Here is a 20993-nt window from a genome sequence, read left to right as displayed (position 1 = left end):
TCTGGTGTGTTTTATCCTAAACTTGTTAGTGTAGTCTACCACAAGATGGTGCAACATAACAGGACAAAACAAAATCCCGCGGGGATTGTAGATTTCTTAGTCACTGCTACTATTCTTACTGATTTTTCTGACCAGTATTTGCATTTTTTTCCCCATCCTTTTCCTCTCCAGATGGTGGTTCTTATGGACCCGATGGAGGACCCAGACGACATTCTGCGTGCCAACCGCTCCAGAGAGAAGACGTACATGTTTGACGTGGCATTTGACTACTTGGCCAATCAGGTTTGTGCCTGGCAGGAAATTGGATGAAGAAATGTCACCTAAATTTGATATAAAAACTAAATACAAATTGTCTGTCGTCTGTCTTCTATGTTCTTTTACTTTTGAATGTATCTCTATGTCCGATTGTCACTTAAACCTGTTAACTGTGTTTTGTTGGCCTTACACAGGAGGAAGTCTACCGGGCTACAACAAAGGGGCTAATTGAAGGCCTCATATCAGGCTACAATGCCACAGTGTTTGCCTACGGACCTACAGGTGTGTGTGTGTGTGTGTGTGTGTGTGTGTGTGTGTGTGTGTGTGTGTGTGTGTGTGTGTGTGTGTGTGTGTGTGTGTGTGTGTGAGACTAAATGCAAACAGCCTTTGTTATATCACTCTTTCTCCTGTTCCAGCCAGGCCCAAATATCTGAGTTGCTTTTATTTTTAGGCCTCATAACATACTGTGTAAATAGATGTCTATTACCCATCTACTGAATCCATTATGTTCCATTACCAATTTCTGGCTAGCACCTATTTTAATCAGCCAGTCAGTACACCTGTAGGAAATGACACTTTTCTCTCAAATAATCAGTGGCAGTGATTTTTTTTTTTTTAATATCTCATCTTTCCCGTTTTCAAGCTCATCATACGTCGGATTGGAAAGATGACTCATATACCACCTCCCAGTGTTTTGGTGAAAAGCAGCAGCCTGTAATTTGCCTATCAGCCTGGCTTTGACAGGAAGTGAGGAGGACATGATTCAGTTGAGAACATCTGTCAAGGAGAAGAAAAACACTGTATATTAGAGTACGCAGTTTCTTAAAAGTAGCACCTTTACTACTTCCCAACTTATCCGTGTTTGTTAACAGACACGGTGCCCTTAATCAGCTCTTATGGAGAATTAAATACAGGGATTTTTACATGCATATTTTAGTTTGCGTTTGAGTGTGTGCACATACACATGTTCTCCTGTAAAACATGCAGTGTCTTAAACTCAAGAGGTTTGACTTAAAAGAAGACCAAAGTTAAGCCTGGTTTATGGCTATAATCTTTTACTAGGACTGCATTGGCAAATAAATGCCTCATCTTTGCACAGATCATACTATTCATTTAGGTTATTGTGTTCAGAATGGGGTTTCGTTTTTACATCACTTTAGTGTGGTTTAGTTTGACACAGTCGTCTTTCAAAATTGTAATTAAACATTTAATTTAGGGCATCCGGGTAGTGTAGCGGTCTATTCGATTGCCTACCAACATGGAGATCGCCGGTTCGAATCCCCGTGTTACCTCCGGCTTGGTCGGGTGTCCATACAGACACAATTGGCCCTGTCTGCAGGAGGGATGCTGGATGTGGTTATGTTTCCTGGTCACTGCGCTAGCATCCCCTCTGGTTGGTCAGGGCACCTGTTCGGGGGGGAGGGGCAACTGGGGGGAATAGCGTGATCCTCCCACGTGCTACGTCTCCCTGGTGAAACTCCTCACTGTCAGGTGAAAAGAAGCAGCTGGCGACTCCACATGTATCGGAGGAGGCATCTGGTAGTTTGCAGCCCTCCCCGAACCAGCAGAGGGGGTGGAGCAGCAACCGGGACGGCTCAGAAGAGTGGGGTAATTGGCCGGATACAATAAGGGAGAAAGGGGGGGCATTTAATTGAGTAATTTAGTAATCTATGTGTGCGATAGTGACAAAATCAAATATCACAATATTTTGACTGAATTCCTTGATATCAATAATGTGACAATATTTTGGAGATAACTATCGATGCTTTCATAAGGTAGTGACACATGAAGAAAATTTTGAGAAATGATCGTTAGTAATTATCAATCAGATTAGGATATCATGACCAACCAGGTAGACATTCATGATTCATTTCATTCAGGTAAAACAGTTTGATAAGTTCAAAAAATTACATCACCTTACTGTAATGCAGCCTTCAAGACCAGGGAATGACAAAAACCATATTACGATATCCAAAACCTCAGACGATATCTAGTCTCATCTCACAGTACCAATATTATATCAGTATATGGCCTATCTCTAATCAATAGTGTTTTGTTTTCTGTTTTAAGGTTGTGGGAAGACGTACACCATGTTGGGGACAGACAAGGAGCCTGGGATCTATGTGCGGACAATGAATGACCTGTTCCGTGCCATCGAGGAGACCAGCGATGACATGCAGTACAGCGTCTCCATGTCTTATCTAGAGGTTAGGATGCTCTGCTGAATATTTCCTAATGCTTCACCAACACACACACCAGGCTTTTAAGGAACATATTTGGCAGCTTTTTGGGAGCAATTTCACAGACTAGTGTTTGCAACAACAGGAAATGAAATTGGACACGGGGAAAATGAAACAACAGCTTTTTTTAGGGTCAAGAAGTCCTGTTGCTGTTAAAGCAAGAGTGTTTGGATATCTCCATGGGGACTGTTGCCCTGCAGTGTCATCCAAAACGCCATAAGAACCATAATACTGAAGCAGGTTACTCATTTATCTAACAGGCTTTTTCTGACTTTATATTCTTGACTTGCTCATTCTCATACACATTTCTGAGTAAAAAGGGAATACAAAATGACTTCATTATTATTAAATATTTATATTATATCTTATATTATTATATCTCTATTATATTTATATTGTATCTTAAATCGAGGTTGAGAAATGAATATATAACTCAAATGCTAAATGTTGGACTTTGGACTTTACACTTGGAAGAATTTATTAAATCTGGAGAATTGTATGCTTATTAACCCCGACCACCTCAGACTCGTTGGGCCAACTAGGCCCTCTGAAAGTGCCTTCAGAAGTGCCTGAGAGAAATGCTAGTTTTGCAACGTTGGCAGCAGTGTTCATTCTATTCAACTGGAGAGAAAGCGTCTTACAACTTGTGTGTTTGCTATAGTAGAATAACAACCAACTACAGCAAAAATACAGATACAACTAAATAACGTTAGCGTTAGGAAACTTAACCTAACATCCCAGTTTACGTCAGCGAAAGCATCTGACCTTACCATAACCTTACTTGGTAAGGTGGTACTTTACTAACTAGATTAGCTATCTAGCTAGAATATATCCAATAATTTGAACATAGTTGGGGCAGGGCTTTATGGACACAGTTGATGGTATTGCTGTGAAAAAGAAAAATCATAGTTAGCTGCCTCCATTGAATCATAAGAAGACATCTTGTTGTTATAACCAAAGCAGTGTATATATATATATATATATATGTGTGTGTGTGTGTGTGTGTGTGTGTGTGTGTGTATAAAACTACACATGAAACACTACAAAACGTCGCATTACCTACGAGGAGATGCCATTAAAATCCAACCATTCCATGCTGCCTATTAACCCACGAGACCAGCATGTACAAAGCCCTGTTGAAGCTAGCACAAGGCTAATTAAATTAGCCAAACACACATGAATAATACAATCTAAATCAAAATTACAAGTCATTTATACAATGGAAGATTGACATGCTATATAGACATGCAATAGTTGTTGACTGATCGGGCAGCGACAGAGCACAGCGGCGGTCGAGCAAACTAGAGAGAGAATGAAGAGAGGGAGTGGCAGTAGTGAGAACAAACGCTTATCAAAGGTTTTGAATCATGGCAACCACGAGAGGTTCTTGATCATACAGACATAACTGTGCACAAAAAATATTATTCCAATAGGTCCAGTAGTAGGTGAGATTATCTACAGAAAGATACACACACACATGCGCGCGCACGACCAAAGGTAATATCCCCTCCAGGCTACCAAATGGTGGGGATAATAACCACATCAAACCTCCACACGGGTATCAAAACCAAACATCACAGTACGATACAACACAGCCAGCTAAGGCAGTACTGCAGAGTGATGTTCTCTGTTCTATAGTTTATCGGCACAAAGAAGACATGGATAGGCCGACTAGCAAAACAGCCTATGATTAAGAAAGTTTTTTTTGTTTTTGTTTTTTCTGAGCTTTGAGTTGAAGTGAGTTATTACGCCGCCACGCTTCGATGGCGATGTTAAGAATATCATGCATGCCACTATCTTTATTAAAGTGAATTAGTGATGAATCACCCTCATGCATGAATCATATACATCGATAATAGCCTAATTTTACACATGCAAAAATAGCATGTCATAGATTATTCAGAGATCGCCTTGCCACCCCCCTGAAAAAAATACAAATTGTGTTTTCGGGCAGTACGGTGCGCAGTGGTTAGCGCGGTGGCCTCACAGCAAGAAGGTACTGGGTTCGAGCCCCGGGGTAGTCCAACCTTGGTGGGTCGTCCCAGGTCGTCTTCTGTGTGGAGTTTGCATGTTCTTCCCGTGTCTGCATGGGTTTCCTCCAGGGGCTCCAGTTTCCTCCCACAGTGCAAAGACATGTAGGTCAGGTGAATTGGCCATACTAAATTGTCCCTAAGTATGAATATGTGTGTGTGTGTGTGTGTGTGTGTGTGTGTGTGTGTGTGTGTGTGTGTGTGTGTGTGTGTGTGTGTGTGTGTGTGTGTGTGTGTGTGTGTGTGTGTGTGTGTGTGTGTGTGTGTGTGTGTTGGCCCTGTGATGGCCTGGCGGCCTGTCCAGGGTGTCTCCCCGCCTGCCGCCCAATGACTGCTGGAATAGGCTCCAGCATCCCTGCGACCCTGAGAGCAGGATAAGCGGTTCAGATAATGGATGGATGGATGGAAATTATGTTTTTGGGGGAGCTCATGTCTTATTAAGAGGAGCCAAGTTCCCCCTGGCTCCCCTGTAGTTCATACCATAATAGACCATCTTCTCAATGAAATCCTGACAAAACTTGGCAGATTGCATAAAAGAGGAATGAATCAGATTTATTTGAAAATGTTCAGGCTGTCTTTTCGAGTGAAACAGGAAATGGAAAAGAAATAAGAAAGTGCGTTGACACAGATTATGGCCGTTAAATAGCACAAACATGAAAACACATTGCACCTTTCCCAGACAAGTTTTGTTTGATTATACTTGTTAATAGGAGGGTTTCTATGAGAAATGGAAACGGCAGTCTGTATTTTCAATGCAACGCACTGTTATGCTCAGTGACTGACACCGTTGTTCAAGTCTACTATGAATGTCTGACTTTGTGGGTTGACCTTCGCTGTGCAGAAGGCCTAAGTTTAAATCCAGACCCGAGACCTGAGTGTGTCATGTGCGTGTTTGCTGTTTCCAGGGAGCCATCTCCAGCCCGCCCACCGCGAAGAGGATAAATGCTATTTTACAACCTCGCTGACGATGCGCACATCTGCTCCCTTTCTCCTTTTTATAAACCAACACTCTCCGTCACGTGTGCAGTCTCTGAAACGCACGTGCACACAAACACAAACAACAAACACCATTATGGTATGCAAACATACACCTGCCTGTGCATGTGCACACATTCAATGTGCACAGACTCAAACTTTGCTGCTCACTGGACACAGTAACATCCGCTTCCCTACACTTGCGCATTTGCTCTAGTTTTATTACCCTGCTCTTGGACATTTAATGGGAGAAAGTGGCTCTTTCAACCCCCGGCTTCCATGAAAGACTAGTTGTGGAGAAAATAAATGAATTAATGCGCTTTTGCCAGGGTCAATAAATGCACTTCTGTCTTGGCGGTAGTGGCTCGGGTTTGGAAGCATGGAGAGCTAAACCGGCTGGTTGACCGAGTTCGAACCTCCCAGGGTTTCCCTGTCTGTGGAATGGTGGTCTCTTCTCAGACGTCGAATTCTTTCATCAGTCTTTCATGTGGAAAGAGTGGGTTGTACTTTAACATCATTGGAAGTGACACTGCCGTCCTAAAAAAAACCCCCAAAAAACTGTTTGAAACTTAATTTCCCTGAGAGAACTGACATTGCACTTACATTGGCGGATGGCAGTCTGTCATCTAACAAGTTTCTAAATAAAGAGCGGCCGGGAAGTAGTTGTTAATGTTCAAATATCGGGTTTTGATGTGTGTAGAAAGCATCCAACCCTGAAGAAAAAACAACAAACCCTCTGCACTCCATGTCTGATTTCAAAGTAACTTGGAGAAACATACCTCTTATTCAAGGACAGCATCACTTTACACACACACACACACACACACACACACACACACACACACACACGTAGCTTGGCAAGCACAAACACACACAAATATGCAAACAACTACACACACATATGCATTTATTAAGGCAGAGCCTACACACACACAGCACCTTACATACACCGCACACTATTTATTATTATTACTGCTTTTTTTATTTTATTTTGTTATTTTATTGCTATTGTTGCTGCAGTGTTGAGGAGCCAAAACACAATTTTACTCTCTTACACTTGTATAATGGGCTGTAACAATAAAGGACCTTGATTCTGGAGGACTCCTCGGATCTGCAGTGCAGATCGACAAAGTCTTTGCATTCAGCTGATATTTGGTTGAGGTGTTTTCAGCTGCTTCATGGATCTTCATTTGATTTTTTTATTATGTGTTATCTACCTCACTACCTCTCAGACACAGTTTCAAAGCAAGTGAAAGTGTCTTCTCCATAGCTGACTCCCTGTCCATTCCCATCCCTGTCTGCTTAGATCTACAATGAGATGATCCGTGACCTGCTGAACCCATCCTCGGGGTTTTTGGATCTGAGAGAAGACTCAAAGGGAGTGATACAAGTTGCTGGCATCACTGAGGTGTCTACCATCAATGCCCGTGAGGTGAGTCGCGCGCGCACACACACACACACACACACACACACACACACACACACACACACACACACACACACACACACACACACACACACACAGACACACACACACAATTACACTCACACTAAGCCAGATCACTTCAAGTGGCACATATGACCTCTCATTTTCATCCGAAAAACCCCATCACATCACTTTACAGGTTCATTTTGCAACTACCACTCATTTTGACAGTTACACAACCAAGAAACCAATTTTTGGACAATGTCAGCTGTCTCTTCCATAACTGAGCATTGTGCGGGTTTGTATGCACCAGATCATGGAACTACTGATGAAGGGCAACAAACAACGCACCCAGGAGCCCACTGCGGCCAATCAGACGTCGTCCCGCTCCCATGCTGTGCTGCAGGTGGCCGTCAAGCAGCAGAGCCGCTGCCGAGACGTCCTGCAGGAGGTCCGCTTCGCACGCCTTTTCATGATCGACCTGGCAGGCTCCGAACGGGCAGCGCAGGTTTGTTTGTGCATCTTTACACATGTGCGCGGTTGGTTAGTACAAATGGTGGAGGTCAGATGTGTTTGGCGGATGTCTTGTTATCCGATCATTTATAAATACATGGGTGTTTTTGGTGTTTGTGGGTGTATGCGAGTGTGTGGGCAGGTGTGCTTATCTACTCTGGTCATTTTTTACTCCACCATAGTTTTCTATCAGGTTCAGTTAAACTTTGTCTCCTATGCTCATTATTTACCAGCCGCTTTTTGTGCTTGTTTGTGTACGTGTGTACACATACACTGTAAGTCCAGTGAGCTCTCTGTGCATATCAGGGGTGACCCACATTTTTCACACTGTGACCCACATGTTTTGTCCTAGGTCCCACTGAATATTTTGTGCATTAAAATAAGCAATAAATTCTCATTAAACATGAAAAAGCAAGATTAAAAAGCAGTTAACAATCCTCTCTACATCGTTCATTGATGACAGTATTCTCCTTTTCAGTCATCAGACACAAATTACTGATTATCAAATGAAACAGACGAGGCATGTCAACATTGAACATTAGCGCTGTTTTGGAATACAATTAAATCATTGCATTGCTTTCATAAACTCAGAAAGGATAATAGAATTAATCTTTTCTTTTTATTTAAATGAAAAAGATATTTGATGATGAAAAAGAAAATAAATGTGTATTTTTTTCATCTCTCTCTAAACAAATTGTGTTTATGCCATGACCTACTTGTGGGTCTCGACCCATAGTTTGAAAACCACTGCTGAGGGCTTCTTTCCACCAGACATTGTTTACTCAGGGCAGCAATGTTTTGCCACTATTCATCTGGATTTTGATAAATTACATTTATATAGCGCTTTATCTTGATACCCAAAAGCGCTTCACATTAAAGGAGGAAACACCTCAACCACCACCAATGCTTAGCACCCACCTGGGTGATGCACAGCAGCCATTTCGCACCAAAACACTCGCCACACATCAGCTTCAAGTGAAGAGGGAGGAATCGTTGAGCGAGATACACAGGGGGATGATTAGGTGACCAGATGGAGAGATCCAGGTTGGGAATTTTGCCAGGACACTGGGGGACCCCCTACTCTTTGCGATAAGTGCCATGGGATCTTTAATGACCACAGTGAATCAGGACCTCGGTTTAATGGCTCATCTGAAGAACGGCATCTCCTACACCACAGTGTCCCCATCACTGCAGTGGGGCATGGGAACATTTTTTTTTTGTTGTTGCTTTTATTAGGACCAGAGGGAAGACTGCCCCCTACTTGGCCTACCAATACCACTTCCAGCAGCAATTCAGTTTTCCTGGGAGGTCTCCCATCCAAATACTAGCCAAGCCCATACCTGCTTAGCTTCCACTGGCATGCTGCCAGATGAGTAATTCACTGCTATGAGTAATGAAAATCCTATAAACCCTCGGGAGGCGTTAATAAAGACATTTGAGGGAATGCAATAACCTTTCGATAAACAAGCTCTTTTTTCCTCTTTCACCTCAGTCTCAGTGTTTTTGTTTGATTTAACTGAGGAGGGAAGTTACTTCTGGCGCTCGCTCTGAAACCATTGTGGACATTTAATGCTGGCTCGACATCGTGTCAGAAGCGATTTGGCAAACTCAATACTCAGCACACTGGTGAAACTACAGTCAATATTCAATATTGTTCATCACCTATAACAGTGAGTTTGAGCCAAGGACTTAGTATTAACTAAAATGTTATTGTACCCATAGGAACCAAAATGATAAGGATCAGTGATTGATTGAGTGATTGATTGATTAGTGATATTGTGATAAGTAATATATTTGTATCCCATCACAGTTTGTTAAATCCGTTGAATGAAGATGCTACCCCACCCCCTCTCCTGGTTGTTGGTCGCCACAATGAACAAAGTTTGTATTTGTGTATTTGTTTATGTGTTTATTTTTATTTTTATTTATTTTTTTGCATTTATTGCTCAACCTCTTGTATTTGATTATTCATCAGGAATACAGAAGCTGTTCAGTGGTTCCTCCATTGGATGTGATTACAGGGCCAGTAACATATTATGGCACCGTTACATGGTGTTAGTCACTTTGTTGACAGTATTACAGCTGTAGTCATGCCAATAAACTTTTATGTGGTACCCAGAGAGACGCTCCCCCAGACAGTATCTGTCACCAAAAGCATTTTTAGTAAATGTCTTAATTCTTGGCTTAGTTTTACCTCCTTTTCTTGTATGCTACCAATTCCTGGTGTTGACATTTATAGTTCCGTGCAGTTTCCAGGTTGAGGCTGACCTTGTGGCGGGCCAGCTGTTCATGATGAATGGCTTGTCACTCTAACTCATGTTAACAGTGTTAACATCATGTCCCTCCACACCACGAAAATAACATTCAAAAAGTCACTGGATGAGAGCGCTGATTGACCACGGAGGCTGTCTGAAAGGTTAATAAGACATTACTACCAAACATGGGGTCTTGATTTTTAAAAGAAGAGAACAGAGAGTGGGTTAAAAGGCCACTGAGGAAATGTCCTCTGCCACTTAAGAGGGGCAGTCTATGCAGCGGATGAACAGTGTTTTTTCTCTAGCTGAAAGAGGCTACTGACTGGCTGATTTGGCTAATTGCTCAGACGGATGAAAGGTAATGTCAGGTGCAATCTGCTGGCCAAGAGTGGAAGAGTCTCTGTGGGTCTCTTGGATGCCGGCCATCTCCTCTGAAAGAAACAGCCTAGAAAAAAAAAAGGTCTTCACTGAGTAGAGAAAAAAATGAGAAATAGCTTTCTTTCTTTCTCTCTCCCCTCTCTTGGTTTCCAACAGACTCAGAACAGAGGTCAGCGATTGAAAGAGGGGGCCCACATCAACCGCTCCCTCCTGGCTTTGGGGAACTGCATCAACGCTCTGAGCGACAAAAACGGAAACAAGTACGTCAACTACCGGGACAGTAAGCTGACTCGCCTGCTGAAGGTATGGCAGTTAATAAAAGACAAACTTCCTCGCTCATCAAATATGCTGTTTTTTGTTTTGTCTTGCTTTTTTGTTTTTTGGGGGTTTTTTTGCATTTATGTTTTTCATCTTTTGATACCTTCAACCGACAGGACTCGCTTGGCGGTAACAGCCGTACTGTCATGATAGCCCATATCAGCCCTGCCTCCCTGGCTTTTGAGGAGTCTCGAAACACGCTGACATATGCAGACCGTGCCAAAAGCATTCGTACACGGGTGAGTTGAAAAGGCATCATATTCACTGTCATCTTTTGGCAGCTCATCTGTTTTAATGACCTTGCACACAGCAGAATATGACACACACAATATCACAGAAAGTTGGATCAATTCATCGGGACATAATGTTTAATGGGAGTAGACGGAGACGTTGAGCTGTTGTGTCCAGATGAACTGATTCAACTTTCTGTGATTTCCTTACCTGGATTACTGAGCATGCATAAAGACATGATACGCATAATACACATAATGTAAAATGGGGCCACGTTAAAAGGGATATCACATTTTGAATTAATACTTTTTCCATCAGTAGACCTAGTTTTATAAGTTTTCATGAAGTGAACCACTAAAAAAGTTTGTGTTGGGCGTCCGGGTAGCATAGCGGTCCATTCCATTGCCTACCAACATGGGGATTGCTGGTTCGAATCTCCGTGTTACCTCCGGCTTGGTCGGGCGTCCCTACAGACACAATTGGCCCTGTCTGCGGGTGGGAAGCCAGATGTGGGTATGTATCCTGGTCACTGCACTAGCACCTCCTCTGGTCAGTCAGGGCTCCTGTTTGGGAGGGAGGGGGAACTGGGGGGAAATAGCGTGATCCTCCCACGTGCTACGTCGCCCTGGTGAAACTCCTCACAGTCAGGTGAAAAGAAGCGGCTGGTGACTCCACATGTATCAGCGGAGGCATGTGGTAGTCTGCAGCCCTCCCCGGATTGGCAGAGGGGGTGGAGCAGTGACCGGGACGGCTCGGAAGAGTGAGATAATTGGCCAGATACAATTGGGGAGAAAAGGGGGGGAGGGGATTTTTTTTAAAAAAAAAGAATAAATAAATAAAATTAAAAAAGTTTGCACACAATTCTGAGTCAACACTTGTAACTTACTTTTTCTTGCTTCCTTACTATTCTTGCCTTACTGTCATACTTTTTTGCCAATATTATTACATTCTGTGATCTGGGTCTTTCCAATAAGTCTAAAGCTGCTCTAATTGGTCCGCGGCTACTTGCTCTCTCTCTGTCTCTCGCGGTTTTGTGCTCCAGGTAAAGAAGAATCTGATAAATGTGTCCTACCACATTGCTCAGTACACCAACATCATCTCAGATTTGCGCTGCGAAATCCAGCGGCTCAAGAAGAAGATTGTCGATCAGGCAGGTCGCCATCTCAACTCAGACAGGGCTGACATCCGCAACATCCAGGGTAACGCTTCATCCTTTAGCCTGCATCTTCAAGTACACGTTTTCCCGTAATCCTTTATTTTGGCCCAATTTATCAGTCAAAGGCCAATGCTCCCAGTTCAGTCCTGTGCTATAATTCTCCATGTTAGCCTGGTATATTGGTCAATGATGCTTACACACTCCCAAAAGGGCCTATCAGAGTCAAACCAAACATGGAGGGTTTAACTTGAGTTACCAAAACAAGAAAGTCAAACATGGCTTCTTTCTGTAATTTGTGCCTTCCAAACAACACATCCTACAAAGGACTGTTCCACTCATCTCCTTCTCTTCCTTTCTTATCCTCTTCTTTTCTCTCTTCTCTGCTCCCTCCTCTTTCTCTTGTCCATCTTGTAGCAGAGATCCAGGCCCACTCCGGTCATCAGAGCCAGCCTGAGTTGGACCAGCTGAGGGAGCAGCTCCTGGACGCCTTCCGCCAGCAGATGGAGATCAGGAAGAGCCTGATGGAGCTGGACAACACCAACATGGGGATCCAGATAGACACCTCCAAACACTTGCTCACCATCACAGAGTCAGTTTTCAAGCACGTCCCAGTGCCTCCCTTGCGCCCTGCTGACAGCATGTAGTGTATTGTATTTATGCCAACGCCATGACTGTTTTGGATTTTCAAAGTTCAATAACTTTGTGGGGGAAAAAAGATACAGACCTGCCGCTCCCCGAATTCTCCTAAAATTGCATATATTTAAATTTAAAATGAGTTTTAGATCAATTGCACACAAATAAAAAAGTTGCGATAAGATCTATCTAAAACGATCATGAGCGGTCAAAATGACCATCTCGTAATTTGCGGGTGATCGTGCGCGACATGTCGCTATTTATGATGTGTTTTGGTCACATCATTTCCTTCGCGAAGTTCATTGTTCTGACCTAGAAAAAACTAGTGTTCTTCAGTGCAGAGAAATAGTCTAAATTTGATTTTTGATTATTTCCAACATGTCTGGTTACAGACGCTGTTTCAGACGCACCATGACTACCATCAACGCGTTGCAGTATTTACAGGCGTTGGACAGTGGCCATTTTAAATTGTTTGAAAAATAGTATTAAAAGTTGTTAAAATTTTAATTTTGGTGTGAGTTAGTTTCTTAACATACTAACATATGTGATGCATTAATATCTCAATTGGGTATTTATCTTGACAGAATATAGAGTTTAAAAAATGTGGCGATCAAAATGACCGCCCACGGTCTTTCTAGTAGTTTTTAAGTTCCGTTCATTGCTTGGGACTGTTTCAATATTCATTTTCAGTTCTTTTTTTACATATTACATTTTATAGGCCTTGTTACTTTTGGTAGATTAGCGATATGTGTTTTCCGTTTTGTTTTTCAGGTAATATTTTCACTTTTTCCATTTTGCTTATTCAAGTTCGATCATGTTAAGTTTAAATTGTTTAAAAAGAGTATTATAGTTGTTAAAATGTTAATTTTGGTGTCAGTTGTTTCGTAACAGACATACTAACACATGCAATGCATTAATATCTAAATCAGGTATTGATCTTGACAGAATATAGAGTTTAAAAACCGGCGCTCATTTTGACCAGCCATAGTTGTTTAGGTAGGAGTGAAATCCCGGTCGTTCTAGTGTCCTCTGTTTGTAAGAATGACCATGAACTGGAACAAGATCGACAGAGAGATTAATAAATAGCCTGTGGTATTCTTTAACATGTGCCTGCATTAGTTCAGTGATGACAAGATAATGTATAATGATAGCTGATATTCACATGGTTTTTGTATTATCTGTGTAGCTGGGAGCAGGAGCGAAATAGGCGTAGGAGGAAGTGGCGTGCCGAAAGGAGAAAGGAGAGTATTAACAAGGATGAGAGCGAAAAGGATTCGGACTCCCCAGAGTCCCCGCCAGACAGCATGGAAACACAGGAGGTGGCCATGGCCCGAGAAAACCTGCTCACACTCATGGCTGAACAAAAGAAGATCCGCAAACAGAAGGTATGGTTGTGAATTTATCTCCAGAGCTAGGCAACAACCTTCAAACACATCCAGACATCAAGTTTCAAGTTTTTTATGCTTTCTTTCACACTTTAAATGTACTTTTTTATGTTTGTCTTTGGTCATCATAGATATAATTTGCTACATATATAGGGACTATGAACTCTTTTAGTACACACACAGGATTATACACAATCACACGTAAATAGCAGAATAGACCTTCTTGTCCATTTTATGAAAGCATGCCAAGATTCTTAAGTAGGCAAATGTTGTACCAATATTTTAGGTATTTCAAGTTTGAAAATGTGTAAATTCATAATCTGAGCAACCTTTTGACCCTTTCACTCACCAGGCGATGCTGGAGCACCAGTTCTTGGAGCTGCGGGATCAGGCACGGCACCTGGAGGAGCTCCTGCCCCGGAAAGTGAGCACGGACGAGCAGCGCGAAGTCCTGGGCCTCCTTTGCAAGGTCCATGAACTGGAGATTGAGAACGCTGAGATGCAGTCCCACGCGCTGCTCAAAGACAACGTCATCCGCCAGAAGAACTTTGTGGTGCAACGCTTCGAGCAGCACCGGCACTTATGTGACGAGATCATCCAGCAGCAAAGACAGTTCATCAGTGGTGGGTTCACTTGTGATTCCTGCTGAAAACTGTATTTATCCGGTCGGGTGTAAAATGCTTCTCTATTACCTTTGAACCATATGGCATCAAAATGCTTCCCTCACACTAATAAAAAACAAAAAGTTTTGGTTTTGGAGCAGTGTCCATAGACCAGGTGGCTAACACTAGTATGCAGAAACAAAGGTTTTATGAAGCCAATAACCTACAATGAGTATTTTTTTTCTCTGCGCTAGAGTAAAATATACTGAGCCAGAAGAATGAAAGGAGGGTAATGAAAAGAAATATGGAGATTAAGTATCCTCTCGTGGCATGAGCCCAAAACACTTAAATTCTGCTCCCAGCCAATATGTATGTACCTCTTTCAATATTCTTGTTCCTTGGGCTAATTTATCTCCATTGTGGGTACCTTGTGGGAGCCAGTGCACACCGGGATCGATGCCTTGTCTCTTAATTTTTTGTGAAACAAAATAATTTTCTTGTTACTAAAATGTATTTGTGTGTGTGTGTGTGTGTGTGTGTGCGTGCGTGCGTATTCCAGACCACAGCCTGCTAGTGCCCACCCACCTTCAGGAGCTGTATGATCTGTACATGAGGGAGCTGGATGAGAGGAATTTGGACAGAGCCATGGCCCTGGATAAGGCCACCATTGGACGCACGATCAAGGTAGACCCTGCATGAATACTCTAATTAACAGGCCTGTCCAAACGCTTTCACTAACATACAACTTAAAGCACCCTACCTCATCCATCTATGACTTGTCTGGTTCTGCAGTGATCTGGTTATAATGTCACCTGACTCTTCATAAGTTATTTAACAATGTCATCCCATTTTAATGTTATGCTTTTGTGTAGAGAAACTATTATATATATAACTTAGGGATGGGCATCATGACCCAGAAAGAGCCGGTGTGGGTGCAGGTCTTTGTTCCAACCAAGCAGTTACGCACCTGATTCTATTAGTCAACCAACAGTCCTTGCTAAGGACCTTGATTTGTAGACTCAGATGTGTAACTGCTTGGTTGGAGCAAAGGCCTGCACCCACATCGGTCCTTTCTGTATCATGATGCCCACCCCTGCTTGTCTCAAGTCCATCTATTCATGGATATATCTATTATATGTGCTATTACGCTAGCAAAACAACATCTTCATTCGTGGGATTTTAAAAACAGAATCATCAGTGTTCTTTACTAATGTTATCAAAAAGGTGCAATTTCTCATTTTGAATCATGTCTTTTCCTGTACATTTTGCTATCTCAAGGAGGGGTCTCTGCCCAAGATCGCCCTGCCCAGCCGCTGTCGTGACCCTTTGCAGGATTTGGACTCGGATCAGGAGAGTGTACGCAACATGGGCTCTGACAACAGACAAGGCCAGGCCAGAGTCCGCAGACACACCCTGCCTCCCATCCTACCTGAATTCGAGGGGTGAGAAAAACATTTCCATTGTAATGTATAGAATATATCCATCCATTATCCGAACCGTTTATCCTGCTCTCAGGGTCGCGGGGATGCTGGAGCCTATCCCAGCAGTCACTGGGCGGCAGGCAGGGAGACACACTGGACAGGCCGCCAGGCCATCACACAGGGCCGACATACACACACACGGAATATATATGTGTCCAAAATCATTTTTATGAAGATTTAAACACCCTTTTAAGCAATAAAAGGAAATTCCCCGGGGATGAATTGTTTCATGGAAAAAAATATGAAAACCTGTTTTGAAAAAGAGAACAAAGCACAAAGAACAAATTCACTTCACCTGCTCATTTTTTGTTCTAAACTGTCTTTATATCCCTTTGTTTGTCTTGACCTTTTGTCTCTCCTCCATTTTTCTGTCGTCCTCTCTGTTTTTTTTCCAGGGACAATAACCGGGTGTTCAAGAGCAGCCCGTATGCCAGACAGATTAAAAACTCAGTTGTCATGACCCCACCGCCCATCCACATCAATGGACAGGGGAAAAAAGAGGTATGGCTAACTAATGTGAAAAGGCGACACAAACCCTCATAGGTTTGTTTTTATTCAAATTGCTTCACTATTTAAAGTCTCAAACTCTGTGGTATGATGTTCCGGGTTGTTCTTTGCTTGCAACAGTTTGGATTGGCAGTGCAACATTTAACTGAGTAAGATACAGTTTTCAGCATCCAATCGTGAGTGTGGTGCTGCCAGGAAAACTACCACACAAAATGGTCAGATGTAGCATCTGGGACCCATAAAAGCAAAGCACTACAATGAATGTCCACTCTCTTTGTTTGTCATGTCTCCAGCTACGACCATTAGCTGCTGAGGCCTCTCTGAGCTACAGCCACCTCAGCCACAGTGTCAGCAGCCATCTTGACTCCTCACCTGAGAGCAGCGAGGCAGGTGCAGATGTCCCACTGTCACACAAGGGTAAGGCATCCTACTGCTGCCTTTACTAATTAAACAGCAGTCAGAAATATACATTTTTAGAAGCATATCAAGGTATTTGGAACCAATTTGTTAGCCTTTTTTTTATTTCGTCATTAGTTTCTTGGTTGGCAAAGTACTAATTATGTTAATATGCGTAGATGTATGTTATTTATCTTTGAAGGGGAAACTCTATTTTCCCTCTGGTTGGGTCATAGGGTCAGTCAGCTATAGTACAGCTCCCATGAAGTATTTAGGGGTTAAGTTATATAATTTAGGAATACTTTATCCAGTAGGGCCGCACATCAAACCCAAACCCAGGTTAGATATAAGGTGGGCACCCTCACTAACCACTTGATCATCCTTCTACTCGTCTATATTCATTAGAAGAAAAGATGCTTAATTTTTGAATTCCTTCATTTCCTACAGTACGAAGATGTTCCTTTGCTCCCACAGAGAGACAGCAGATCCTTAAGGGGGTCCAGAGCATTGTCCTGAAAGCAGCCCGCAGACGTTCTAAAGCCCTGGAGGTTGACGCCTTGCGGCTTCCTCCTCCCCCTTCCCCCTTGGACCCCAAGAAGCAGAAGAGCAGTCTTTCTTTGAATGAGGCTCCTCCTAGAGGCCTGGCACTGCGGCGCGGCAGGCAGCCCAGCCCCGAGCTGCGGCACGCCACCTCAGATGACAACCTGTCCAGCAGCACAGGGGAGGGGCCCGGCCCGCAGAGCACCTGGACACGTCCACGCAATCGACAGCCCACCACCAAGAACGCCACCCCCCGTGAGCTGGACTTTGAGGCTCGCCGCAGGAAGAGGCGTTCCCGCTCCTTCGAGGTCACTGGCCAAGCAGTGAGTACTTTTTATGTTCTTTTGTGTTTTTATTAAGCCATTTCAGACTACTTCTGCAGTAGACCCTGTTGTATGTACATTGTGTCACTGGTGTTGTGATAATGGGGATTGCTGATCGTCAATACAGACTAATTATTTATATCGTACATGCCCATAGGACCGCCCAACAATGCAAACTTTTGTAAATGTTTGCATTATTATGTGCAACGACAAAGTAAACAGAAAGAAAACAATCCAGATAAGAATGGAGGAAAGGGTTCAACTGCAATGTTAAATATTGCATTTGGTTACTTAACCAAAATATTTCCCTGAAAGCACCAGCTTAACAAAAAAAAACAACAACATCCGGTGTTTCCTAGCTGCCTCAGACCAAGACAACAACAACCCAAAAGTTTCGTCCACTGGACAGCACATCAGACCCTCACCTCCACATCAACGGTCAGCCCCAAGCTCCACTGCTACGTCCCCAGCACAGGGGGGTCCCTCCTCTCACCAAAGGCAGGGCCTCCCATAACAGTCAGCAAACAGGTAAAGTTCTTGCACTAAGCCTTTGTGGAGAGGTCAGCATGGCCTCCTAGACTAGTAGTCTTGTCGTTGTGCTTGCATCTTGGAGTAAAAGTGTTGTGTCGTATTTTTCCACTCGCGAACCTCCACAGGATCAACCACTGAGTCCTCCACAGCCAGCCTGAATAACTCAAAGCGAGGGTCCCAGCTGCGGCAGCCCCAGCCACGGCAGCCCCAGCCCCCGCTCTACATCACCAACACGGGCACCGGGGGCCAGCGCGCACGCAGACACTGAACAGTTGCATCTGTGCGGCACTATCTACTACACCCATTAACCCCAGCTGCAACCAAAACACCAGCACTACCAACCTTACCAGCTAATCTTGAAAGGTTGAAATGAATGGTTAAAATACCCAAACCCACCCCACCCAAGCCACCAGTAAAGATAGCAAGCAGGTAGGCCACTACTCAGATATAAGGCAAGATTGTGAGATAGCGTATTGGAGACTTAGCTAAGCAGTAGCTGAATACTTCAACAGCAGCCTCATTTGTGCTATTATCTGAGCTCTGAGCAACACCCACTAAAGCTCAGAGGCTCTGAAATCCCCGGCCTGGAGATGCCAAAGATGAGCCTGTCGGTGGCCAGACGTACCTGGTCAGTTCTGTACTTAGGTTTTAGTTTGCTCCCATACTTGTATTTATATTGCGATGATTGGCGCCAAGCTCATTAAGACTGTGGTGCTCCACCAAGATGTTTGGCATTACTACTGGACTGCTTGTTATGAATGACCCTGATCGCTGATTAAGGTCTACACAATAAATAATAATAGCCTACTGTCAAACTGCTTTTGTGTCAATCATCGTTTGTTTCATAGTGATGTTTGGTCTTAATATAAAAAAACTACACATATGACAGTGTTTAAACCTGATCATCTTGATGATTGTTGCTCACTGCAGTACTTAACGTTGATATACTCTCAAATACCCCAGGGTGTATGCCTTTTTTTCCCCCCTCACCTGAACACAACTGTTACTTATCATGCTTTCACGTTAGACGGGGCTTTTCCCCAACACGCCCCATAGAGCACCATGAGCTGCAGTCCCACTTCAGTTGGCGATATTTTTAATGGATTATTTGATCGTTGCCTTTTTTTTTCTTTGTTACCAAATTGTTGTCATTGACATTGTTTTCATAATTACTACTTTCTTTACTTTATTTTGTACATTTTTTTATTTGTACCACAATAAATCCCAGTGAAACCCAAACAAGAGTTTGTTTTCCGTTGTCTTTATTTTTTTTTTCTTGTAGCCAGTAAAGTGTGTGTGTGTGTGTGTGTGTGTGTGTGTGTGTGTGTGTGTGTGTGTGTGTGTGTGTGTGTGTGTGTGTGTGTGATACAACCATATTTTTTCAGGTAGCAGGAAAAAAAATATTCAGTTTCCTCAAATGATTTAAGTTTTGTTTAAATTCCTGTGGAATTTGATTCTCATGGAAAATGTGATTTTATTGAGTAGATTTATTTTGTGTGTGTGTGTGTGTGTGTGTGTGTGTGTGTGTGTGTGTTACGTTACAGGCAACATTATTCTTTGTTCAAAGGCGATGAAGTCAACCAGAGCAGTGTGTGAGACTACACCGCCACCTTGTGACACTAAAACCCAAGAGGAACGTGATTTTTTAGCATGGCTCATGCCAGCGCTTCTCAAACTGTAGTAAAGGTACCAGAGCGCCTCTTGGTGGTGCACCAGGTGACTGGGAATGTTATGTACTGGATGAGCAACATGGTCCAGAGAGGGCTGGTGTAGGTGCAGGTCTTTGTTCCAACCAAGCAGTTACACGCCTGACTCTATTAGTCAACCAATAGTCTTTGCTGAGACCTTGATTTGTAGACCCACTCAGGCGTGTGACTGCTTGGCTGGAACAAAGGCCTGCACCCACACCGGCCCTTTCTAGATCACGTTGCTCATCCCTGTAATGTGTGACTTGACCAATTAATCAGAGTAATCGTTTTATCAGAGTATAGCGATGGGGGTATGATTGTATTTGTCAGCATGTCCGTTTTACTTTTTTCCCTTAAATTTATTTCTGATTTTTCCCTTTTTTCTCTCAATTTAGTGGCCAGTCGCTCCCTATTCTAATTCAAACCCACGCTCGTAGTGCATGCGTTCGCCAGCTGCGTCTCTCCGGCCGGCAGTCTCGAAGGACACGCCTCGCCGCGACAAGGCGAATCAAGGCCGGACCGATGCTTTTTCACACAGACCCAGGGACGCGTTCATGTGACGAACACAAGCCGACTCCGCCCCCCTCCCGAAGACAGCGTTGCCAGTTACTGCTGCTTCATCGAATCTGGCCATAGCCGGATCTGACGAGACCGGGGCGCGAACCCCGGTCCCCCAATGGGCAAATGCATCGACACAAAGCCGATGCTTAGACCGCCACACCACCGCGGACCCTCTACTTTTGTCACGATGAGAGACTGTGGTCCGTTAGAGGCGTGCGTGCACGCGTCCTTCCACACTCACACGCGCAGTCCACCAAGTCGGTTCCCACCATTTTTGCCTTCTCTGGTGTCGCCACAACAGTCCTTGGCAGTGTGCCACAAGTGGTAAGTACAGAGATTATGTGATTGCATAGCAAAAGACCACAACTAGTCTGTAATGAACACATGAAGAAGTGGCGGATGCAGATGTCACCCAAGCGTGTCATAGCAACGATATCCTTGTCCACTGCCTTGAACTGAAACGGACTCTGCTACACAGGGCCGTCGGAGGGGTTTTGTGAGGCCCTGTGCGAACCTGGCGTGCGAGGCCCTACTTCTAGTTCTACTGCACACAACTATTCTAGTTCTAC

At 43.5% G+C, this 20993-nt stretch overlaps 1 protein-coding gene across 1 annotated transcript in view; it reads left to right on the top strand.

Annotated features, from left to right (window-relative positions):
- kif19 (kinesin family member 19) overlaps positions 1–19393 on the top strand; it is a 67955-nt gene extending 48562 nt beyond the window's left edge. The window contains exons 3-20 of the mRNA XM_056297522.1: positions 172–282; positions 450–537; positions 2326–2462; positions 6807–6932; positions 7240–7434; positions 10229–10375; positions 10507–10629; positions 11664–11820; positions 12192–12366; positions 13597–13795; positions 14148–14418; positions 14957–15081; positions 15676–15839; positions 16274–16379; positions 16679–16802; positions 17256–17644; positions 18004–18172; positions 18301–19393. Coding sequence (XP_056153497.1) covers positions 172–282; positions 450–537; positions 2326–2462; positions 6807–6932; positions 7240–7434; positions 10229–10375; positions 10507–10629; positions 11664–11820; positions 12192–12366; positions 13597–13795; positions 14148–14418; positions 14957–15081; positions 15676–15839; positions 16274–16379; positions 16679–16802; positions 17256–17644; positions 18004–18172; positions 18301–18443 — 2949 coding nt within the window. The 3' untranslated portion in view covers positions 18444–19393. The remainder of the gene's footprint in view (positions 1–171; positions 283–449; positions 538–2325; positions 2463–6806; positions 6933–7239; positions 7435–10228; positions 10376–10506; positions 10630–11663; positions 11821–12191; positions 12367–13596; positions 13796–14147; positions 14419–14956; positions 15082–15675; positions 15840–16273; positions 16380–16678; positions 16803–17255; positions 17645–18003; positions 18173–18300) is intronic.
- Positions 19394–20993: the final 1600 nt, after the last annotated feature.

Source organism: Lampris incognitus, chromosome 17, assembly GCF_029633865.1.
Source record: "Lampris incognitus isolate fLamInc1 chromosome 17, fLamInc1.hap2, whole genome shotgun sequence".
Taxonomy (NCBI): Eukaryota; Metazoa; Chordata; class Actinopteri; order Lampriformes; family Lampridae; genus Lampris; species Lampris incognitus.
This window is presented reverse-complemented; position numbering and strand designations above follow the sequence as displayed.